At 40.2% G+C, this 26,041-nt stretch overlaps 1 protein-coding gene across 3 annotated transcripts in view; it reads left to right on the top strand.

The window, feature by feature from the left end:
* UTRN (utrophin) overlaps nucleotides 1-26,041 on the top strand; it is a 4,744,936-nt gene that overhangs the window by 2,030,438 nt on the left and 2,688,457 nt on the right. For all 3 annotated transcript variants that reach the window (XM_044069601.1, XM_044069592.1, XM_044069610.1), the window contains one exon: nucleotides 20,687-20,857. In XM_044069601.1, the coding sequence (XP_043925536.1) occupies nucleotides 20,687-20,857 (171 nt within the window). The remainder of the gene's footprint in view (nucleotides 1-20,686; nucleotides 20,858-26,041) is intronic.

Raw genomic sequence — 26,041 nt, 5'->3', positions numbered from 1 at the left:
CTGGCAAGTACTGGTTATGTACTACATGTGACAACAGTCTTGTGTATTCTCCATATGTCTGGACTATGGGGTAGGGTTGCAAGACAGAAGCCTTTTCTTACATAGAAGAACATCCAGGCCTAGCTAAAATTTGCAAAACATTACATCAAGTCTCCCAAAAGCATGTGGGAAAATGTGTTATGGTCTGATGCGACGAAGGTTGAACTTTTTGGCCACAATTCCAAAAGGTACATTTGGCGCAAAAACAACACTTCACATCACCAAAAGAAAACTGTCCCCATGGTGAAGAATGGTGGTGGCAGTATCATGCTTTGGGATTGCTTTTATTCAGCTCGAACTGGGGCTTTAGTCAAGGTGGAGGGAATCATGAACAGTTCCAAATACCAGTCACTTTTGTCCCAAAACCTTTAGGTGTCTGCTTGAAAGCCGAAGATGAAGAGGAATTCCACTTTTCAACACGACAATGACCCCAAGCATACATCCAAATCAAAAGAATGGCTTCACCAGAAGAAAATTAAAGTTTTGGAATGGTCCAGCCAGAGACCAGACTTAAATCCAATAGAAAATCTGTGGGGTGACCTGAAGTGAGCTGTGCACAAGAGATGCCCTTGCAATCTGACAGGTTTGGAATGCTTTTGCAAGGAAGAGTGAGAAATTTTGCCGAGTCAAGATGTGCCATGCTGATAGACTCCTACCCAAGAAGACTGAATGTTGTAATTAAATCAAAAGGTGCTTCAACAAAGTATTAATTTAATGGTGTGTACACTTATGCAGCCAGCTTATTGTGCAATTTTTATATTTTTTTCCCCTAACAGATTTGTTTTTCAATTGAATTGTATAGGTTATAGGTCACATTAAATGTGGGAAAAGTTTTGAAACAATTTATTGTGGTCTCATTTTTTTATATCACAGAAACCTGACATTTTAACAGGGGTGTGTACACTTTGTATGTCCACTGTACTTGTTAACATCAGTGTAACAGTGCACCTTGGCTGTAGGCACTGTTTCTGGCACCCCATATCTAAAAATATCAGTGCTTTTTCCCTGTGCTAGTTTGGCAGATCTTTGAACTTTCAAAAGTATTTTTTTTTATAAGCTGAGAATTGTTGCTTGGCTGTCAGTTGCATTGTTGGGTCAGTGTCCAACTTTTATGGATATTTCTGCACCTAGAGATAGGATGTGAAAAAATGTGCTACTGCAGTTTACGGAACTGGGAAAGAAGAATTTTGCTATACTGATGTTCCACATTTTGCTTTAAGTTTGATTTGGTTTAAGATGAAGCCAGGAATGCTAGAGTTTACCATTTTAGGCCTGACCAATGTTACACTGTCTATGTTGTACTTATGATTCTTCTTGAATCATTTAACCAGTAGTTTGAAAAGTTAACTGATTAGCTTCTCACAACACAGGTTCCTGATCTTCACTTTGAGAGGATAAAATGAAGGTAGAGTTTATTCACTGTGTTTGCTTGCAGTATTGCTTTCCATGTCAAAGTAAAAACAGCAGTATATGCCAGAATTCTCATAATTTATTGAGTGTGTTAATTTAGTCTTGTACACGATGTAACTTATCTTACCATTAGTCCGCCTTTAAAGGGATGGGGTTGAACAGTGCATGTGTTTGAGTGTTATTTCCCACAGACCTACAGCTTACACAGCACCTCAAATTTCTTTATTTGTTGGGGAGAGATGTTAACAAAAAACTTCAGGAAGATTGTTTTAAGCAGATATTTTCTACATTCCTACACTGACTGTGATAGATCAGGGTTATTTCCTTATGAATTGTTTTCCTGCTTCTGTTTTTTTCCACTAATTTAATTTGCTTTGTCATTTATTTTCTTCACAGTATCTGTTTGGTTTTGTGTGGACCTAACATTAAAAATTGCTGTGGAAACAAAGATAAGAAACAATGTAATGCTGTAAGAGACAGAGAATGTTACGTTTCATTACACAAAAAGTGACCTACATTATATAAATTGTATGACCTATTACCAAATTTTTCATCTTTAACCATCCTTAAACAGTTAATACTTCCCTTTTTGCAAGAAGGAATTTTAATCAGAACTGATTGCTGAACTTTCACTTCGCTATTAGCGAGTGTGAAAGAACACAGCCGTCTAAACCTTTGACCTTTTTATTGCAAATTTTAACAGGCTAGACTTACATTTATCTTAGTCCTGACAATTACAGGCTTATTGCTAAAATGCTACTTAACCTTTTTTTTCCTAAGAAATTAAGATGTCATAATTCCATAGTAACTGTTTTTTGTCACATGTTCTTGTGGTTTGGACAGTTTGCTCCTAGTTTGATAACACTGTAATGATTTCTAATAAATTGCCAAATACTTCAAACACCTGCATTTTTAAACACCTTTATTAAATTATTACTCAAGATATAGAAATAAAAACAAGCCATATTAACATACCTTTTTAAAAGTTATTCAGTCAAACGTTGCATAAATTGCTCAATTCCTGCCTTCCTGTAAACCTCACTCCTCTTCCTGAACATCCTTCTGCATGTATTGTTCCCACAAATTGCATTTATTTCTTTGAAATTGGCTTCTTTCATTTTCTAAAAATGCCGTCTGAACTTCACCTTTAAACTATTAAGTACTCCATTTGTAGTTAGTTTAGCTTTTCATTACTGTTTTCTGGTAGTCAGTACCTTTAAACACAGTAAGGCCTTACTGTGTACAGACTATTCAGATTGTGTCTCATTTCAAAGTAATCATTTCCTTAATTACAGCTATTTGCTTCCCAACATTTCTGACAGTTTTCGGTGGAGAATTTTTAAAAATTTGTCAACTCTCTGTACTCTTCAAAAATGTTCCCAGTTCTCCTTCCTTTTTTTTCATCGTACCTCCGTTTGTCATTTACCAGAGGAAAAATTCTCTGAAGTCTGGTCTGCTTGGGGTATAGAAATACATATGCAATCACTTCCAAACAAACATCCCAAGTTTTGGATTGCATACTTCAGGAGCCATACAGATCTTCCATTGCTGCCCTGACAACCAAAGTGTGGATAGCTGCTCAGTTGCTGTAAAATGCCAGTGGATGGAAGTAGGGCTAATGCTTAGTCACTCATCTTCAGGGAAGAGTGGTGATTTTGGTTAGCTGATCACCACCATGTAAGTAGAAACTTGCATGTCAGCATAACAGACAATATAAGCTTAGTGATTCCAAGTCGGTAACCGTAGATGTGTGTTCTCATTTTGCAGTATTCTTACTGTGGGATCCTCCACCTCAGGTGGGCCCAGACATTGGCTCCTATACAAAAGCTTAAATCTGGTTGCTGTTGGTGCATGGGACATCACATGTAGGGCCACAAACCAAGGACCTTAAATGTGACGTCTGCATGCACAGACCCTAGAACATTTTTGCCGTACTCGAAGGTCAGATTGATTGCATCACTCTTGTCTTGCAAGACGCCTAAAACTAAGTAGCCGGTTGGAGAATTCTTAATTTTTATTAATTGCTTGACCTTGGTTTGCTTGTTGGTTCTTAGCCGATGTCCACTAAGAAGGGTAATTGCAGATGCGGATGTCAATTCCGCATAAGGACCCCCATGACCGTTGTGTATTCTGTTTAGGCTGGGAACACAATCATACCACCTGCACCATCTGCCAGTCTTTCCTGCCCGAAAATGCTTAGAAGCCGTTTAGCTGCCCTTTTATATTTGGAGAATCAGAGACTTAAAAAGTTCACGTTAAGGATGGATCCGGACTTGGCCACCCAAGTGGAACCACTGAGAAAAAAGGCCAAGGTTGCACGTCCTATTACCTCTGCCTCTGTCGTCAGATGCTCTGACAACTGCCGATATAGGGGATGAGGGACATCTGTTAGAGCTGTCTACTTTGGCATCTCCTCTCGAGGAAGCCACTTCTGAAGTACCGGAAGGCATGTCCACGGAGGTTACTTAGACGTCTGTTATTACCAAAGTCGAGGGGTAACCAGGCTGCACCAGACGCCCTTCTGGAATTCAGGAATCTGAATCTCCTTCCTTAGGTTAGGCCCCAGAATCTAGGGCTGCTATCTCTTCCAAATCTACTCCTTTACAAAGAAGACAAAAGACCAAGCATTTATTTACCTCTCCTGAGGGACTTCCTCACTGGCAGTCTTTTACACAGTCTTTGATGCAGGCCTTCATGGCCCTTAAGCCCTCGGCCTCCTCAGCTTCCACTATTCCAGTTCTTAGCCCAAGACCTGCCTCCGGTATTTCAATCCTTCCTTCCATGTCTCAGGAGAAAGAGGGAGGCCTTTTCCTCTTCCTTTGAGTCTATTACATAATCATTCCAAATAGCCTCCCCCCTGGAATACTATTTTCCAGATGAGGATTCCATAGAGGGAGGTTCCCCTCCAGAAAGACATTACATTTGTGGAGACCATTACAAAAATGAAGGAATACTTTAAATGGGATACTGCCCAAATGACAGAAACTCAAAAAAGGTATTTTGAGCTGCTGCAGGTTGAATCGCCCTCCACATCTACCATTTCCCCAGTGATCCCTGCATACCTAGATGTATTTGCATCAGTCTCAAAAAAAAAAACTCCAACTCTCAGCCACCTGCTCCAAAGAGACCTGAATATTCTACAAAAGGTGCCTGATCACAAATGTCTAGTAAAACCCCCCTTGGTGGACCCTGCTGTGATAGCTGTGACCCCAAACAGTCTAGACTGATTCCATCCTTGTCACATCTGCCTACAGACAAGGATAACAAGATTATGGACAGGCTGGGCAAGAAGATTTATAGCTCTTCCACACTGGCCTTTAGGGCAATTAATTACCAAAACCATATGGTTAAATATGCCTTGGATTTGGTAGCCCAAACTACAACTCTACGTCCTCTCTGCCTGATTCTCCTAACAAGACAGAAGTTGCATCATAAGTGTCCCTGGCATCCCAGATTGCCAGGCACTCAATTAGATGCAGTTGTGATGCAGCAGAGGCCTCTGCTAGATCTGCTGCACCTGCTTCTGTGCTTCGCAGATATTCATGGCTTAGGCTCCAGCCATTACCTGAAGACTTTAAATCCAAAGTCCTTGATGCCCCACTAGATCAGAACCTTCTGTTTGGGAAACAGTCTGCAGAGCTATTTAAGAACCTACAGGAGAAGAGCAAAGAACTTCAAGGTATTAAACACCTACTTGTCTTTCCAATACCAAAATTATATAGAAATTGCCCTTCTAAGACGTATGTCAGAAGACCTCCCACCTCTACCACCCCTTCATCTTCCAGGTATAGGAAAGAATCTAGGAGGCAGTCCTCTTCTAGGGTTGCCTCATCTCAGCCTACCCACAGACAGTCCTTTCAGAACAGAAGCAATACCAACAATGCGTGACTGCCTCACCCACCTCCCCCTTTCATCCTGCATCTCTCACTGTCTGGCCCTTTGGAAAGAAAGCACCTCAGACCGCTGGGTCTGGCAATAGTGGAAAAAGGATATTTCCTATCTTGGCAGGAGAGGCCCACACCACAGGCATTCCCCTTCCCACCCGAAAACCAACTTCACCTAATTCCTCCCATTATCTGGGATCTATTGGCTCAGGGAACCATAGAACCTGTCCCACCAGACCAAGAAGGAAAAGCTTTCTACTACAGGCTATTCCTAATACCAGAAAAGGATTGCCCCTGGAGGCCAATCCTGGATTTATCTTTCCTAAACCTATTTCTGAAAGTCCCTTCCTTCAGAATGCTGTCTGTCCAAATCCTACTGCCACTATTGCCACTCAGTGTTCATGGCCTCTTTGGACCTGAAGGAGACTTACCTCCACATCCCCATACATCTAAATCACAGGAAGTACTTGTGTTTTGCTGGGCCTTGTTCTCATTTTCAATTTACTGCCTTGCCCTTTGGTTTATCCACTGCAAAGGGTCTTCACCAAATGCCTCGCTCCCGCAATAGCATACTGCAGGACTAAGGGCATACAGATCTACCCCTACCTGGACCATATTCTTCTTGCAGAAAAGACGCTCTCAGAAACCATCTGGAATTTTCCTTGTCCCTGCTACAAGGGTTGGGGTTCACACTTAACCTCGCCAAATTATCCCTTTCCCCAGAGCAGTACAAAGTCTTCCCAGTATGCAGGATTCGGACAGACCTGATGAAGGCCTTCCTTCCTCAGGACAAACTGGCTTCCCTGATCAACCACTTCTAGGACCTATTCCAGAGCAACCAACTGTCAACCAGACAGTTCATGTGACCTCTGGGCCTCATGGCAGCACAATACCTATGCTACCACTAGTCAGGAAGCTACAGTGGTATCTGAAGAATGTGTGGTCCCAACACAGCCACCCTCTAGACTTCCAAATACTCTTCTTCCCCTGCCTAAAAACAGAACTAAAGTGGGTGGATTCAAAATATGAACACAGGCACCTCAGATCGGGCTAGGGGGCTATCATGAAGGGCCTCAAGGAGCAAGCACTCTGGCAGGCACCTCTCTTGAAAAAAAAACACACAAACTTAAGGGAAATGACTGCAGTTTAGCCCTTAAGGCCTTTCTCCCTCTCCTACAGCCAGGTCCCCTGCAAATCTTCACAGACAACACCACTGTTATGTGGTACATCAACAAATGGGGGGGGGGCAGGTCTTGCCTCCTCTGCAGGCTGGCAATGCACATTTCGGAATTAGTCTCACAGAACAAACTTATCCCTGCAGGCAGTCTGTATCCCATCGCAGGACAACCACCAAGCAGATGCTCTCAGCAGACCATTCTCTCTACATCACGAGTGGAATGTTGCACAGAGAAGTTTTTCTAGACGTTGTCCACCAGTTGGGCACACGACAAATCGATTTATTTTCCTCCCCCCAGAACAGACTGAAAAAATTTTGTACCAAGGACCCACTCCCCACTAGCTTGGGAAAGTGGACGCCTTCACTCTCTCATGGAAGGGACTGCTTCTGTATGCCTTTTCTCTCTCCTCCTCTCATTCAGAAGGTCCTCCTGAAAATCAGGAGGGACATGCCAAAAATCTTTCTGGTGACTCCCTATTGGCCAAGGCAGCATTTGTTCCCCCTACTACTATCCCTCGCCAAAGGCAATCACCACAAGTTACCTCACATGGTGGACCTACTCACACAACAGAAGGAACTCTCATCCATCCACACCTGGAGATGCTGAACCTAACACTCTGGATGATAAACTTTTTGTACCCTTCAGACACTGCTACAGTGAGGACATGCTTTCTATCCTGCAGAGGTCCAGGAAACCTAACACAAGGAGATCCTACATTTCAAAATTGGAAAGATTCTCCAAATGGTGTCTCCAAAGACATAGGGACCCCGTTCAAGCGGATGTTCCACTAGTCTTAGCCTACGTGTATGAGGTGATCAAGGCAGGCCTTTCATACTCTTCAGTGAAAGTGCACCTTTCTGCTGTCTCTGCCTGCTTACCCTTGACCCTCTTTTACTCTCCAGGTTAGATGTTAAATTGTTCTTGAAAGGGATCTTAAACATTAGACCACTGAGGAAGATTACACCAATGCCTTGGGACCTTAATTATGTCCTGGAAAAGCTTACACAAGGCCCATTTGAGCCAGCCAGTTCTGCATCCCTGCAGATGTGCACATGGAAAACAGTCTTGCTGATGGCCTTTACCTCAGCAAGAAGGGTATCAGAGTTACAGGCACTCATGACATGCCCGCCCTACACTATTTTTCACAAAGACAGGGTGACCCTGTGCACCAACCCCTCCTTCCTGCCCAAAGTGGTCAGCGAGCTGTCATTAAATCAGTCCATTCACTTACCCACCTTCTTCCCCTCTCCTAAGAATGACAGTGAGAGAATATTACATTCCCTGGATGTTCACAGGCAGTTAAGGTTTTACTTGGACAAAACTAAGACCTTTAGAAAATCAAATCAACTTTTTGCATCCTTTCATTTGAGAGTCCTGGGCAAGGCAGTTTCCAAACGAACTGTCTCCTGTTGGATCAGGAAAACTGTCTGCTTCTGCTACTCCTACCAAGGTAATGACATGCTTCAGGGTGGTCAGGGCACACTCCACTGGGGCTGTTGCCTCCTCCAGAGCCTTCTTTAAAGGCCTAGACACAGCTTCTATCCTTGAGGCAGCCACCTGGTCCTCTGTACATACCTTTACCAAATATTACAAACTGGACCATATCTCCAGAATCAGAGCAGGTTTCACAAGGGCAATCTTGCAAGGATTTCTGGAATCTGCTACATCTACCTCAACCCTTCTTAAGCTGCTGTACGCACCCATAGTAAGAATACTGCAACATGAGAATAGAAGGACATAGAATAGTTGTGTAAAATCTTACCATAATCATAGATGTCCTTCTCTTCCTTGCTGCAGTATTCCTTCCTTCCCTCCCTCCTGACCACCTGTATTACTCTCCACCTGTCTGTGAGGCATTATAGAGCCTCTACCTACACTGTAGTCATGCTGACCAGTCAGTTGCATTTCACCATTCTGGAGGACGTCATTTGGCATCACCTAGGTTACTATCTGACTGGATAGTCATTTCTGAGGTCTTTGCATGCAGACGTCACATTTAAGGTCCCTGCTTTATGGGCTTATGAGTGATGTCCCATGCACCAACAGCAGCCAGGTTTAAGCTTTTGTATAGGAGCTGAAGTTCAGGCTGCTTGAGGTAAAGGATCCCACAGTAAGAATACTGCAACATGGAAGAGAATGGCATGTATGGTTATGTTAAGATTTTACACAACTATTCTTTCTCATTCTGATATGGATGAAAGCATAGAGATGACTACCCATGTCAGGTACTAGAGGGTGGGTCCTAGATCTCGATGGAAGCCTTCATTGCTAGGATGTCAGCAAAGGCAAAAAATACCTCCATGATTGCATGGATGATGGCCCCTCTGGTTAGATGTCACCTCTGAGTTTTGAATAAACTGTACAGGGGAATAGATCAAGACTTGTAGTCGGAGATTGGATGATTGGCAAGCACAGAGATATTAAAAAAAAAAAAAAAAAAGTATAAAAAAAAATAGAGAAAATATGTTAGTGTAGGAGACAGTTCAGTATTAAGAGATGAGGATTATTTGTCAACTCCACCCGTTGTTGAAAGCAGTGTGTGTCAAAATATTCTTTTATGGCCATGGCCCAGTATGTGAGGCACAGGTTGCCCCTGATGACGGCAGTTTAATACTGAAAATAATAAGAGTGGTTGAAGCATTTCAGAATGTCAGATTGCTGTGTTCATCAATTCCAAGATGGCAACACACTGGTCAGCAGCTTAATTTTGGTGCTCTCAGTGTGAAAACAGAAGAGAAAAAGGACCAGTGAAATTTTAAGTACGGATAAAATCCAGTTATTGACTAGTAGTTAACACTGCCCGAGTGCCAGCAAAGAAGAAATTGGGAGAACCTAAAAGAAAATCAGCCAGAAAAGGTGAAGAGGAACCACTGGCTGGGAAGAATCCTACAGCTGTTCAGCCAAAGGCATTTCAAGCTTCAGTTTTGCTTCAAGAGATGGCTTCCAATAATTTAGAGGAAAAAATAAATAAAATGTACTTGGCAATAATTAAAATAAAACATTGAAGGAATGTATCAACACAAATAAAAGACTGAAAAATTGAAGTTTCAACTAGCTATTCAGATGAATTTATAAAACTGGAAAAAATGAAGTTTTAGTGAAGAAAAAGGCTAGTTGAGTATTAGACTTCTTAAGGGCTGTTTAAAAATGTTGCAGTGTTAGAGCACAGTGAGAGAGCCTGTGATTTTCTGCTGTACCAGAGAAACTGGAAGGAACAGACTATTCATTTTATTGAAGCACAAATAAGCAGCTGGACTGTTCTGTGGCAAGATTTGTTAATTGTTAGTTGATATGGCACATTTGGAGCACACACTATTTGACCTAAGAAGATCAGCCAAGACATATAATTAGTAAAGATGATGCAGTCATACCAGCCAAAAGTTGATCCTGACAAAACTGTGGGATAAGTATCAAAAATTGGAGATGGCAGAGTGTTTGTGGAAAATGACTGCACATCAGGCAGAAGAGATGGAAATGTATTCCACCAATCAGGGAATGTCGATGGAAATGTATTCCAGCAGTCAGGGAATGTTGAGAAGGAAGTGAGAGATTCAAGCTGCTTTAGCAAGTTGTCTTCAGAGTATTTTTTCCTGTTGGATTAAAGTTTTTTTTTTTTGATGCAGCACATGTTGAAGAAATAGTTTCAGTGTCAGTGGTACGACAGGTAGCACACTTGCTTTTGGTACAGAAGGATGCGAGTTCAAGTCCCACACCAGATATATCAATTGCTGCCACTGCAGTGCAGCATGAGGAGAATGGTGCACTCAGTGTGCCATCCTTTGGATGAGACATTCATCTGAGGCCCCAACTGTTTGAGTGGGTGGTAATTCAGGTGGATATAAAAGATCCCACAGAACCTATCAAAAGGAGTAAGGGAAATTCCTGATGCCCTGGCTAAATTTCCCTATTAGTATAAATATTGGTCGGCCATGGTGGTGCAACAGTTAGCGTTGTCGCCTCACAGAAAGAGGGCTTTCCGGTTTGGATATCTGCTGGAGCGCATTCTGGGCAGAGTCTGCATGCCCTCCCTGTGATTGACTAAACTTTAAAAAGACATGCAGGTAGGTGTGTGTGTGTGTGTGTGTGTGTGTGTGTGTGTGTGTGTGTGTGTGTGTGTGTGTGTGTGTGTGTGTGTGTGTGTGTGTGTGTGCGCGCGCCTTCTCTGAAGGTTGGGCACTGGGCTGGCAACTCGATACTGCCAGTCATAAGCGGACCGGTGATCCACTATGGTGACCCCTAACGGGGAAAAGACAAAAGGCTAGGTATAAATATTACATTGGGTGTTCATTAAAAAGAGGTTACTAGCCTAGTGGGACTAACCTAGTCAACAGAGGGATAAATAAAATGAAATAAATTATTCAACAAAAAGTGAGCCAGCAAGGAAGGGTGGACTCTGCTTCTCATTCTTCTGACAATAAAGGTTTGAGGAAAATTCTTGAGGGACAGAAAAAAATGGCCTAGGAGTTGACTAGAAGATACAGGAGTACCTCAACTTGAACCAAAGTCTGGTGTTGGAGGATGGAAATGATCAAGAAGATGATCAGCAACAGTGAAATTGATGAATGAATGGGAGATTATAAGGCATCAGTCACATTTGTGAAGCATGGCTTTGCAAAAAAATTGTCTGAGAGAAGATTGGATTATTGCTGACTTCATTAAACTTCTGGGTGGACTGTAAAGCATATACTCAACATTGTTATTGATGTTTAAAAGGACTCTAAAGGGAAAAAGTAACTAAGTAAAGCAATTTTGTTATATATATATGTATATATATATATATATATATATATATATATATATATATATATATATATATATATATATAATATTTCATGATATAAACTGCATATTATACTGTAAAGCAGTTTTTTGTATAGTGTGTAGTCAGGAGTATTTTAAATGGGGGGAGGAGGTATTTTCAATGCCTGTCGTATGTGTTAAAGATATTAACATAAACCATTACTTTTTTTAATTGTAAGAAATATTGCCATTACAGTATAATGAGAAGACATGCTGTACAGCAAGTTTAAGTAAATTTAGTGCTGTGATCTTTAGCTGCTGGGGTGGGGTGTACTGATAATAATTTTCCTTATTTTTACAAGTTTGGATGTCTAGATGTATCTCCTTTGCTTAAGCTATAAAGTTTCTTTGTAAGCAAATGGGCTTGAAAAATACAAAATGATGAGATCCACAAAAAATGCTAAGTTTCTTACATCTGCAAATATATTGCCTTGTCTTTTTCCATTAATAAATGCTGTCAGTGAGAGACAAGACATCTGCAGTTGGCCATGGGAATTCCCTGTGTTCTTTTCTGAGAGACATTTTCAAAGATTCTGTTATGCATTTTCAAAGTTGTTAGCTGTTTTTTCCCTCTTTGCTGACTACCTTTACATGAAGACGAGCTGTCTGCAGATGCAAGTAATTATCTTGAGAATTCTGAGCATTCTTTGCTGAGAGAATTGCACAATTTAAAGGCACAGTGGCTAGCAGTTCATTGAAAAATAGTTTGAAATTGTTGGAAGTGAAAATGAGAGAGTAACCTGCCTAGTAGCCATAATACTTTTTTGCATTTACTAGAATAGTAGACAAATTAGCTTTAAAGATACCCAGTGCACTTTTTCTTGGGGCTAAAAGTTAATGTCTGAAAGTATACAATCTGTTTTTCATATGTGTGAGGGGAATAGATTATAAAAGAACACCTGTGGGTGCAGCTGTCAATTTGGGACAGTTACTCCTGTCTAGAGGGTTAAACTTCATTTATTGAAAATGTACGTTTGTGTTCGTTTTAAGTTAAAAGGGGATTGGGATGTTTTGAAAATTTATTTAGTTTTTTTTTTATTTGTGGGCTTTCACTAATAGAAAGTCTTCAACAGTGTAACATAGGTTCAAATGGATATGAGAAAAAACAGCTGTATAAAAGATCATCCTGTCTAACATTAATGTGGGGACAATAGTTTATCATAGTAGCTACTCTAGCCATATTATCTTGGAACTTTAATGGACTTAGAGGTTTAGAGAAAAACAAGAGTATATTGGCGTGTATTAAGAAATGCAGAGTGCAAAGAGCAGTGCTGCAGGCAACACACTTGCAAAGAAATGAGCATGTGAAATTATTCAATGATGGATGTTCAGCAGAGTATCAGAGAAAAAAAAGAACAATAATACTGATTTCTATCATTATTGTAGTCCTATAGGCCCTATAGTAGAGGGGAAAAAAGACAATAATGGTAGATTAATGTAGCAAAGGGCTGTTGGAAAGGGAAGAGTATTATGATCCCTTGAATTTGTATTCCGTAAAAAAAACTGCCATTGTGGAGCTTAATACATTTTTGAGAAAAATCAGTGTTCAGTAGGAAATATTATTTATAGGTAGGGAGTGAATGTTTGTTTGTGTCTTTCGGCTTTTTCACGGTTAGGGGTCGCCACAGTGGAACTCCGGTCCGCTAATGATCGGTAGTTGATTTTTACGTACCGGCTTGCCAGGCCTGATGCACAACTTTCAGCGAAGGTACTCCCATTCACGCATGTCTCCACGCAGAAGACGCTCTAGCTGAGAATCGAACCGGACAGCATCTTACTGTGAGGCGACAACGCTACCACAGCACCACCACTGTAGTTTTCTGAAGTAATGTATGAAAATATTTTATATGGAAGACATGAATTCAGTAGTCAGAATACAGACAGAGTTTGCATATTATTCTCCTAAGTACAATAATTGGGCTGTACTGGACAGAAATTATATTTCTCAGGAACACTTGCATTTTTAATTGAAAGCTTCGACCCATATCCAGCAACTGTTTCAGATCACACACCAATAAAAACTGCAGCAAAAATCCAAGGTAATGAAAGGAAAAGAGACACTGGCACTTTCCCACCTACCTGTTAAAAAGAAAGGAATTTTAGAAATAAGTATTGAAATTATTTGAGAGTCACTAAGGAAGATAGAAATTTCTTCAGAAGGTATATTTCACAAGTGGGAAAAATGAAAACAGAATTTTATATGTAGGGTAGAAATGAGACAGAGATAAATGGTTAAGAAGTAGCAAATTATTTAGATGTGCTGACAAAGGTTAAATTATTGCAGAGCAAGGGAACTCCCAGAACAAGAAAGGTGCAACTGCAGAGTGCTTAAGCGAAAGTAACTGAGTATTTGGATAATATGCATGTGTTTAGAAAGATTGCTGTTAAGCAGTTATTGTTTAGGTAATTCCAGAGCACAAGAACATTTAGCACAACATCTTGGGGAACAGAATGTAGAAATGACTGTTGCCAAACTTGGGGAGCCTCTGACAAGAAAAATAACCCAAGATCATATAGAGGTGTTAAGAGATATTTCTAAAATTTTATGAAAATGTATATAAAGCAGAGGAATTTTGAAATGGAGGAGCACAAATGGAAATATTTATGTAAGATTTAATTATGCCAAGATTAGAGGAAGATGAGTCTCAACTAATGGTTAAGATAGGAGAAGATGAGATAAAAATGAAGTGTAATCAATCTGCAGGGAAGTCTTTAGGAACAGATGGTATTCATGTGGAAGTTAGTAGGGAAAAAAGTAATAAAAATCTGGAATATTTTGTTTAATAGTATTTTTAAAAGAGGGAGAGCTTCAGCATCTTGGAAGAAAGCTGTGATGGCTAAATTACCAAAAGGGAATAAAGACCCATTAGTCCCAGCTTCATATGTACCTATTTCAATTTAAACCATGATTGTTTAGACAGTAACTGCTAATTATTATCCATAAATAAACATGCTGATTGGATAGCCCAACCAGCATACACTTTGTAAGTTGACCATATACCAATAGAAAAATGTCTGGTCACTGAAGTACCATTGAGTGGACAGACTTTTCTATTGGCATGTACTGGAGGACACACTAGAGTATGAGAAAAATCCGGTACATTCTGTAAAACTTAAACAGTAGCATACTTGATTTTCCTCCTATATTTGCACTGTCCCTGTAAATGTCTGTTTTTTAACAGTTAAAAAAAAAACTGCAGCTGAGATTCTGCTTTCTCGGTCACTTCTTTTCGAGTGTACTGTCCAAGTGTAGGAATGCAAGTCCCATATGCATGCACAGTACATCGAAATCGTAAAGACAACGGGGAAGAAAATATAAGTAATGTCTTTCTTAAATAATGTTATTGTATAAAAGCAGTAAGTCGCTCCAGTTTGTGGGTATATATCAGGATTTACCTATGGTTGGTTTTGTTTAATCACTTAGACTTCACCCTTGTGATCAAACTACACCAACTGTGGGTAAATACTGATATACCCAAACACAGTCATGAGTTATTTCTCTAGTATACTACCTAAAGGAATGGAAAAGGAGTTGCCACAATTCATAGATGTGGATCATTGTTGGAGAGGCAAACATTTGATAACATTAATCAAACTTTGATAATGCAGAGGGAAGCAGAATGTCATTGTCAGTGGGCTTTGATGCAGAGAAAGCATTCAGCAGAGTAAGCTGAGATTTTTATAAGTAGAGAAGTAGAAGTTTTTGCATTTCCTGATACGATAATACGGTTGAGACTATATATGAAGGATCAGAGGCAAGATTTACAATGGGGTGGGTTCCTCTCTTAAGTTGTGTGAAGAGAGGAACAAGGCATGTGTGTCCCCTTTCGCCGTTTGCTTTATATTTAAAGCCATTGGCAGAGAAAACAAGGGACTCAAAAATCCAAGGATGTAATAAATATGGTAATAAAGAAAAGTTGATTTTATTTTCAGAAGATATTTTCTACTTGATAAATCCAGAAGGGGACATCTCTGTCTTATGCAACATTTTGAATCACTTTCAAGTCTTTTCCAGGATTATGAAATAATACAAAGAGTATAGCCATAAATTTTGTACCTTATCACAAACTGAGTCAGCAATACGCATAGTTATAGAGACGTAATAAAATGAGATTTTTAGGAGTATGGATTAAAAAAGGCTTCTGTTACGATAGCTAATGACGTGTGAAGAGACTAAAAAGCTAATGCAAAACCTGAGAAACTGGAAGTTCTTGTTTATGAATAGTAAGATGAAGGTAGTGAAAATGTTTTAGTCCCTTTAATTTTACGTACAGGTCAGGTGATTTTTTTTTTTTTTTATCAACCAGATGAGGAGTTGTGGACATTAATAAAGTTATAGGAACTTGTCTGGGAGAGGAAGAGGACAAGAGTTAAGTGGAGTAAGTTGATCCTCCCAATAGAAAAAGGTGGTTAAGGATTGCCTGATTTGAAAGGCTGTTTTAGAGCTACACAATTAAGGCCCACAGGCATGAGGTTATAATTCGAAGTGGAAAGGGCTGAGGATGAAGCATGGGGGATTTCAATAAATGAGAAACTAGGATTTTGGATGTAGATCCTAAGGGAGAATAATAGCAACCAGACAGAAAATTATATTCATAAAATTGCAGAAAGTGTTCTGAGAACTAAGCCAGCATGAGTATGAAGAAAGGAGACGCCGCCAATAGAAATGACTACAAATAGGGGTACAGAAAATAGGCGAGAAGGGGGCTGGACTTTACTGGCAAAAACTGACAAAGGAACCAAGGTTTTGGGAGCAAATAGCTAGAGGGGGAAAGGTAATAGAGTGGATGAGGTCAAGAAAAAGTTTGAACTGCATGTTAAAGACTGGATTTCCTACCAGAGCTTGATGTCAGAGTATAGGCCAAGGGGAAAGAGGTAAGGGAGTTTTAATTTTAAGTTTAGCATTGCTAGAGTTTTTAGTTTAATCGAGAACAAAACTTCTCTCAAAAAATGGGTAATCAGTAGGGCTTATGCAAAACTGTGTGCTAACTATACACATCAATCAGAGGAGTTTAGAAAAGATTGGAAAGGGAATGGAAAAGCAATTTGCAATGGGAACAATGGGAGGACATATGTATGGCAATCAGGTATGCAGCAAAGTTCAGAAGGTTTAGGATTTTTGGTAGGAATTGTTTGTATATGTATTTTTATGCACCAGTAGACTTCAAAGAATTTTTCCTCAGGTAGGTAGCAAATGCTGGAGGTGTGAGGGGGAAGAACAATGTTCATGAGGGGAAGTGAGGTTTACCAGAAGTCAGCAATTGGCCAATTTAAAATGTTGGACTGAAAGTTGTAAAGAAAGAAAATATATGTAATGTTTAATCCCTGTAAATGAAGAATGTTAATATGGTTTGTTTTTTTTTTTGTATTAATGATTGCTTATTTTTTAAATGATTTAAAATTTGCTATGTTTATCAATTTTTTAGTAAAAACTCAAACTTTTTGCAGATGAACAAGGTGTTTTGTCATGGAGCTACAGAAGGAGGTATTGTACTGTAAGAAAGGTTGAATGATTGAGGTATGCAGTGATATGCTGTCCTCACATGATCTGAGAGCTTATCTGTCTTTATATTAGGTATGCATCTCTATAAGCCTTTCTGGAAACTTCTGTAACATGTTCTTCAAATGTTAGATCATCATTAGTCACAATCTTATAGGTTCATAAGTGTGTACTAGGCTAACAGCCTTGGAGCCTATATAAGCCTAGTCCAAGAAGATTCCTTGGCATCATGCCGCCCAAACTTAGTTCCCAGTCCCCCTGTCAGGCAAGGCCACTGAAGTGATCCCTGGGGTGAACTTCCTATTGCTCATCCACTTGTCAAGATTTCTGTTAGAGGACCAGTGAAGTGCTCTGCTTGACGTGAATGGGAAGTTTGTTCGAGTATGGGAAGTCTCTGGATTAGGAACCTGTCCCTCTAGCATGTTGTGTTTATTGTGGTAATGAGGTTTAGGTCCCTGGAGCATATGGTACAGAGGGATTGGGATTTCTTTAGGTGTATCATATCTAGCAGCTCTGGGTCAGACATGGCTTTTGTAGGTCAAGCAGAGATTGCCTCTGAGTAGGCCATAAGAGACCAGAGTATAGCTGGAGTTCTTTGAGTCTGTCCGTATAGGGCATGTGTCTGAAACCTAAGATCCTCTTAGTGAGGTATTTTTGTGGCCTTTCCAGTTGTAGGTGTCTAGTGAGGTACATACCAAATTAAGCATTTTATTCTATAATAGGTCTAATGAGGGATGTATGGGGAGGGATTATGACCTCTTTCTTCCTGGATGAGAAACCTTTTGTAAGGAGATGTGCCACATAGAAGGACTTTCTGACTACAGTGGCAATGTGGTTCTCATAGGAGAGGTTGCTGTCAACCTGTGTCCCCAGGTCTCTTATCACACCTTCAGTGTTTAGTGGACTACTGCCTGTGTGGTAGTTCATGGGCACCGAATTTTTCCCAAAGGGGGAATGACAATGCACTTTTTGGCATTGAGCTTAAGGCCATGGTTCTGGCACCAGTCATTGGTGTCAGTGAGGCCTTTTTGTAGAATGTCTACATCAGTTGGCGAATCAATAATGGCTCCCAGTTTGCAATCATCTGTGAACTTGGTCAGCCGGAGTCCCTTTGGGTTGGCTTCTACTTCAGAAAAGTAGATGCCAAACAGGAGAGGACCTAGGACCGATCCTTGAGACACCACTTGTAACTGGTCGGTAGTCAGATTTGGAGTCCGCTACTTTCACAGTGTGGGTTCTATCAGTGAGCCATTTGACAACCCATCTTATGACATAGGGGTTTATGCCTAGTTTAGTGAGTCTGTCTATGATTCCTGAGTGAGGGATGGTGTAGAAGGACTTGACAAGATCTAGTTAGGTTGTGTTGAACTACCTTGCCCTCATCCACAGCTCTGATGAGAGACTCCGAAAGTCTCAGGTTGAGCAGGCATGATCTACCTTTCACAAACCCAAACTGCGTGGGGTCCAGAGTTTGGATATTCCCTATATCCTTATTTATAAGGTTCATGATGATGCGCTCCATAGCCTTACATGTCAGACTACTCAGGCTAATGGGGTGATAGTTTCCAGGGTCTGTAGTCACTCCGCCTTTGTGGAGTGGGATGACCATAGCAGTGCACCATTCGGTAGGAACAAAGCCTAAAATGAGACTGTGATTGGACAGGGTACTCAGGTGTGGTGCCAGTTCACTTTGTAATTCATGTAGAACCACACCCAGGGATATTATCAGGTCCCATGGAAGCTGTATTCTTGGCATTGGACAGTGCGGTTTTTACCTGTGTAGCTGTGATAATAGGGACTTGACATTCCTCAGGTATTGTGATAGGCCCTTTAGGGGGTGAAAGGGAGGTAAAGTTTTCACTAAACCTGTCGGCCAATATGTTGGCAATATCAGTTGGTTCTGTATATGTATTGCCATTGTGCTGCAGCTCGGAGCAGATCTGAGTATTGCCATGTAGATTCTTGACATAACTATAGAATGCCTTGTGGTTGTCTTTAGAATCTGCAGCAATTTTGTTTTCGTAGCTAGCTTTAGAGGATTTGATGATGGATCTCAGTTTTTTTGCTGAGGCTGACAAGGTTATTAATAACCCTTTTAATTGGTTTTCACTGTGTGAGAGACGCTTCCATATTCAAATGGTCTAAAGGATGAAGTTTCTCAACCAGAAATTCACTTCTGTCTAGTTAGTGCACAGGTATGACATTTGACTGGTGCATCAGTGACTAGTGTTTGGAAGTTTAAATTGGTTATTTTTAAGGCCAGTTAGATGATGGGGGAGCAAAGACTGAACACCTGGACTGCATACTTAGGAGGGTATGTATAGGCAGACTGACTTCAGCAAACATAATTTCATGACAGACACCTTCAGTTAATTGTGCAGAAGTACCTCGGTGTTTGACATCATTGTGCTTTGGAGTACAAAGCTTGGGGACATGACTGATCTTTCAGAAAGATGACTGCTCATACTTACTACTAACCAACCATCCCTGGAGCCCCTTTCTTTGGCCTTTTATCAAGAGTATCTAAACAACTGAATTTCTTGAAGTTTGATGGTCCAGCTAGTGGATGGGTTCTATCTGTGACTAATGAGAAGGAAGCAGTGGGGGAGCTTGTAGTATTAGAAAGATGAAGAACTTTAGAAGACTTGAGGGCCTGTTAAGATTAAGTAGAGAGAGAGAGCATAGGAAGTGTTATTTCCAGTAGCAAATGGGAGTAGAGCATTTTAACAGCTGTTTCTGGTGTCTTGAACTTGCCACAGAAGAAATACATCCTGAAAGGAGACATCTACCAGTTGGAGTCCCGGGTTTGCTTTATTTAGTTACAACTAATTCAGTGGGGTAAACTTTGAGACATCCTTAGCTGATACAGGTTACAGTAAATGGATCTTAAGTTTAAAATTTCCAGTAGTAGTTGCTCAGATTTTCTTTTTCAAGATTAAGATTTTATACATAAACATGCATTTGCAGTTTGAAAAGGCACTGCAGACTGTATCTGTTATCTTCTGAATTAGCTTACTTCTTAGCTGTTTTAAGAATTGATTGATGGAACTTTATGGTACTGTAACTAACAAAGAAATGTCATCTTTTAATTACCCAGAGCTCTGCTGAACAGGTGTCAGTCTCTCCATTATGTGCTAATTCTTCTTGAATCTTTTAGAATAAAAGTCCGCACACAAAATCAGATGGTGTTTTTTTATGTAGTAGTAGCAAACACTGGAGGGAGATGTCAGCAATATCGGAATCAAATCTTACTGTCTCCAATAAAAGTGCTTATAAACTGAAATAGGCTGAATTTTTATGTTCATAGCTTCTGCACTCATTATACTTTGTGTAAATTCTGCACTCAGGAGTTATTCCTTTTCTCCTGAATGGCAGAATTTTGTATTCTGGAATGCTGGATGTTTGACCTGACTACTGCACTCACTCTCGAGTGTCTGTACCAAACTTTTGTGGACTGCACTGCAGTGACTTTTTGGGTATCAGTCCAAACTAACTTACTGACTTGAGTTTGAAGCATCTCTCCTAATAGTACTAAAACTCTGTAAATTTCTTACAGGTTCTTACACGCCTTTTTAACCTTGGATCCCAAGCCTTGTACCATCCATTCTTTTAGCACATGTTATTCTTATCAGTATTCTTGATTGAAGGTTATTTCATTTGCATCCTTAACTGAAACGTTCCTTTCTATTGAAACTGCATATAAAATGTAAAATGTATAGGCCTTCTGTAATATGGCTGCAGGTTCTAGACTTGTGCAATGAGAATACTGTATTTGTCTAAGAAACTACATTTAAATGAAACCTGATTATACATCTATCATCCTTGTTAAGATCCCAGCAGTTGCTTAAGCATAGGTTCTCTTCTTTTTCTTACAGGTAACAGAAGGAAAGCAGGACCTGGAAAGAGCTTTACAGCTGTCACGTAAGCTTTCTAAGGATTCTGCATCATTGTCTGAATGGCTGACTGCAACAGAGAATGAACTAGTTCATAAATCTACAGCTGGCAGTATGCCACTTGATATAGATACTGAGGTTGCCTGGGCTAAGGTAAATGTATATAAACATTTCACTTACTTGGTAGTTTCTTAAGTGATGACTTTCTGTTTTATGAGTTTAATAGGGATTATATGTTTGCACTCAGCACATACATTTATTCAAAACAGCAGACAGTGATGCTTTTAAATTCTGGTAATATACTGTAATTGTAGTTGTATTTGCAGTGTACCATTTTTTTCACAGGAGTGGAGATAATAGAATGTATTATAGTGATAGTTTTTAACTTGTATGGATTTGGTAATTGTAGCTAAACTTGAAATGGTGACTTTTTTTCTTAGTATTTTTATATCCAGGTGACAGACACCTGTGCATTGGTTTACATTGTTTGTCTTTCCTGAAGAATCTTCAGGATAAGCATCTTCATATCTAAACATTGTTCTCTAAAAAGGTTTTATAGGTTTGTAGGTAGTTAATAAGCATGTAGTCCAGGAGACCATTGAGGAGTCGAGACCAATTTTCCAATTGCCTCAGAGCATTCACTGCGTACGTGGCTTGCACAGAGATGCATAGTAGGCATGTGGAGGTTGAGGGAATGAAACTGTGAACAAGAAGAAGCAGATCAGCTCATAGCGTTAATCCTCTGTGCTAACTGCCAGACGTAATGCTTTTAACTGGCAGAATATGAGCCTATGAGATGAGATGTCACTGGATTTTTAAGCACGTCATCTTATCCATTCAGCCACAATGAGCCCCCAAAGTAAGGAGAAACGGGTGAAGCAGGTGACAACTGATGAACAAATATGGACCTAGGAAAGGAAGAGATTTAATAGGGTGGAATTTTTATGCAAACGATAAAGCAAAACTAATCAATAGAAAAGCAGCACTAAAGATATTTGAAGAGAAATGTAGGCAAAGGCATCCGCATTCACAATACCAAGTGTCCAGTCCACCTACTGCTTGTCTTTTGAATGTAGGGGGAAACCGGAGCACCTGGAGGAAACCTATGCAAATGCAGGGAGGACATGCAGACTCAACATAGAAGGCACCCCAGCCAAGAATCAAACCAGAGGACCTTTGGCTGTGAGGTGACAACGCTAGCTTCTACACCACTGCACTGCCTTGTCTCTGTTTTAAGTAAGGAATTTTCTTTGACATGTTGTCCATTAGAGAGATTTCTGGGGAGGCCCTGGTTCCCCTCAAGAAATTTTCACCTTGATGGGGAGCAACACCATCCTTCATGCTGGTTATATGCATCTCCACCTCTGGTGTGTACATACAATAGAAATTAGTGATCACTTTCATCTCAGCTGTCCTCTGTTTCCTGTGAATTATGTTACCGATGAAGAGGATTCCATTTCCCCTGTACCCTGCCTTACAAAGTTCTTTTTAGAGGAACTGTGGGACTCCTGTCAACATTGTAAATGGGCATGAAAGCGCTACCCATGGAGCAGATTAGGTACTTTAAAACTTTTGTAGCTTAAGGAACCATGTCTTCAGCCATTCCCCAATCTTTGAAACACTTGAAGATGTCTTCAAGACTGAAGTCCTGCAACTGGGCTTCCAGCTACCTGCTCCCAAGAAGGTAGACAATATTTATATGGTGTGGGGAATGTAGATACCTGTAAAAGATTCTGCTTGTCAAATTCTTAACACTTCTCAGCTTAATCAGTTTATCAGAACCTTTCTAGGTAAAAAAAAAAAAAAAATAGTTTCTATACAGGTAAAGATAATACCACCACACCACATCCAAATACTTCTGAAAAATGCCTGCTTTACAGTTATCCGCAAGTTTGGCAGCACCCTTTCCCCCACACACACCACCTCTGCAAATTTAGAAAGTCACCAGTAATAAAATTAATTCTTAAACGTAGTCATCAGCTAATGTAAAAGCTGAATTCACTATATAGAAACTACTTTCTACATAGGACAGACAAGTTTCTACAGTTTTATTTCTTAATTTGCTTGTTGTCAGTTTCAGTGGCAACTTAATCTGAAACTGCTTCTTTAAAACTCCAGTCCTGAGTTTCTGAAGCTTCCAACTGCTTGATGTAATAAATGTTGAGAACTGTCTTAACTTGTGGATAATCACCCCAGTGTAGTGCTCACATCTTTGTCCAGTACCTGAAGACCAACTTTAGCTTATTTTACCAGGTTGTACCACACCCACACATCAAATCACTTATCTCATTTTCTGAAAACACTTTTGTCCATTTTTGCCAAAATTCTTTGTCCCATTCTTGACTGTATATTATCATAATCCATCAATCTGCCATCCAGTGTTAGTTACATTTTAATTGCACACAAAACGCTGCACAGTCTTAATCTTGTGGCAGCATCTTGTGTTTCACAAAGATGTTTTTTGATAATCAGTTGCATCCAGTTTAGTGGAGATTTTTTTTTGGTCTGTTACTTGCTTGGCCAAAGCTGTGGGCATGAGGGTTTAATTACTTGTGTGGCTCAGTGTGGCACTAGAGATAAAATACTGCTTGTTTGTTGTGCATAGAACTGAGTTTTGGGCATCGATTTACAGCTGTACTGTTTGGACCTATGACTGTATATTGTGCTTGACTTTAATTCTTAACTGTCTAGTGTTATGCTAGCTAGAAAACAAAACAAAAACATATTAACTAAGTGTTTTTGTAGGAGTCAAGCCCCCATGTACCCCCCATGGGGAGCTGCACCCACTTTCCCTTGCATCTTGTTATACACCAACTCCCAGTTTGCTGAACCTTGATGGCAGTAGGAAAGTTTCATTACTCCTATGTTTCATCAGTCTCGCACGTAATATTAATGATACATTTGACAACTTGGTCGGACGTTGACATGGTTGTACCACTGAATCAGTAGTTAATGACAAACTTGTCAGAGTAAAAGTGTGCTGCCATATTCTGTGTTGTACTATTGAAAAAGAACGAAGAGGAGTACTATTTTACAAACTTGAATTAAATCTGTTTGGCTCACTGTACTAGCTGCAGAGTCAGCAGGCTGTTTGACTCCTTTTTTAGTTGCAGAGGCTGAGCTTCGCTGATTGTTTGAATGCTCATTAAAGTTACATCCAGATTTTTACTTAGTGTGTGATATGACATAGGTGAATATCCGCGGTCATCGTTATCTGGACATCTTAGATGGTGTATACCTACTATAGTTTCCTCCCTGTATCAGCGGCTGCCTTGTTTATCATGTGCTGCATGTTGTACAGTACTCGTACTGCTGTACCTCGTTGACCCACTTTGTATACTTGGCTCTAAGTATAACATAATGGCCTAACCTGACTCATGGCTGTCTTTTGGAAGTAAAAGACTTCATACTGCAAATCTCAGGACTCAGAAACATAAACTGTGATTCAGACAAAAAAAACCCAGCATATTCTTAAACTCTTATTTCACTCCTTTTAAGCCTTTTTAAGTGACCCCTCCCCCATATGGGGGTGCTGTACATCATGCACATTTGCTACTTAAAGATGTTATCTCTGATGCTGCTTTACTTTAGGGTAAGGGGAATCATCTCAGAAACCCCAGCCTTGGACTTGATACAGTTCTGCCTCTTTTGAGGATCGCTGTTATGGGCATCGTAATTTAAATAGATTGCCCTTTACTCACTGCCTGTGTCAACCATTACACTAATGTACTGTCTTATTCATTGCCTCACCCCTCTGGTATGATTGTGTAGCCAGTTCCGTTTGTTGTCTATTTGACAGTACAGCTTTATAACATTCATGGTAGTTTTGCCTCTCTTATAGGGGGGGGTTTGGGCATAGTGTCCTACTTTGAAAGAGTGTCATACCAAAAGTATAATCTTAAAGTTAGTTTGATTAGCATACAGGGATAAAGCTCCGACCATGACACAGGCAGCCTGAGTTTGGGTATCTGTTTGACCTCCTGTTGATGTAGGTACTTTGGGCGTATCTGCCGAATGGAGAGGGGATGATATTAGGCTGTCCTGTATGCGCAGCCCTCAGAAGAGTGGTAATGATGCTTGAGGTTGGCCCCAAGTTATAAATTCTGTTGACTAATTTGAGACCATGGAAGCATGCTTGTGCACAAGAAGGGGTAGTGACCTGCTGTTGTGACACTGGTCAGTCTTCCCTCTTCCATGGGGGGGGGTTAGTTACTTCACAAGGAAAACAAAGTTATGGCTGCTTGTGCGATATCTGTGCCGTGTATTCCCTTCCATCCTGTTGAAAGGGAATGACGTAGGTAGTAGCAGCAGCCTGATGGTCAGCAGACACAGAGGTTATGAAAGTTGATATAAAAAAAATCATAAAATTTGAACTCTGGTTCTTGCATGTTCATAGTTTAAAGCCTAGTAGTTCATTGGTAAGACTGTGAAGGTTTAACATAGCTGCTTTTGCCAAGGATGGATGTATAATGGGAGCAGTTTCTTGCTTTCTTGGTTTATGTTGCAGATATACATTGCTCAAGATGTAAATGTTAGTGAAATAACTGGCTTAGCAGCATAAAAGGAGAAATTCCTTTGCTGACATCGAAAGGTCAGGTTTAGCTAGACGCCCAGTCTTATGGTTTGGGGTTTGAATCAAGTGGCCAAAGACCAGCTCTTTTATCATTCGTGTTGATTGTAGGCTAAAGTACTACTGTAGAGGCCCCCATAGAGGCTGATGGAGAAGTCTAAAAGTAGGTGGCTTCCTCTGACTGTGAGGCTAGGTGAAAGCATGATTTACATGTGTGTACAAGTATGCACTGGCTTCAGGCTTGCTATCCTCATCCATTAATAAAATTATGGTCATAAATTAAAAATAACGTTGTCTGCATTTGGACACCACTGGTAACGGAGTGTACGTATCAATCTCTTGCATCTTTAAGGTTGAATGGGCTTGTGTAAGCCAGGTAAGAAAGCAGAGTGGAGGCCCCAGCCACACCTGAGATCTGAGGAGGTGGGAGAAATATGTTAAATGTAAACATTTATGTTTGATGCTTTGTTGGATTGGAGTAGTTGGTGTCTGAATCCAGCCAGATTGCTGAATGACCAGAGACATCATTGCACTTAACAAGTCTGACTTTATGCTTATGGCAGGAAAGGTTTCTAAAAGTCCTAGTTATTAGGAGAGAAGCAGAGACCATTTATGAAATTCTCTTTATGTTGTTATCAATAGAAATGGGGAAGGCATTATATGATAAAAATGATATAAAATTATCTCATTATAATCTGCTCCTAATTTGTATTGCAGGCATTGTGACAAGTCTTTTTTTTCTCATTTACTAAATAACACTGTGTGCC

The sequence above is a fragment of the Protopterus annectens genome, chromosome 1.part0 (assembly GCF_019279795.1).
Source record: "Protopterus annectens isolate FY-2018-M chromosome 1.part0, PAN1.0, whole genome shotgun sequence".
NCBI classification, from domain to species: domain Eukaryota; kingdom Metazoa; phylum Chordata; order Ceratodontiformes; family Protopteridae; genus Protopterus; species Protopterus annectens.
The sequence above is the reverse complement of the archived record's forward strand: the minus strand, read 5'-3'. Positions and strand labels throughout refer to the sequence as shown.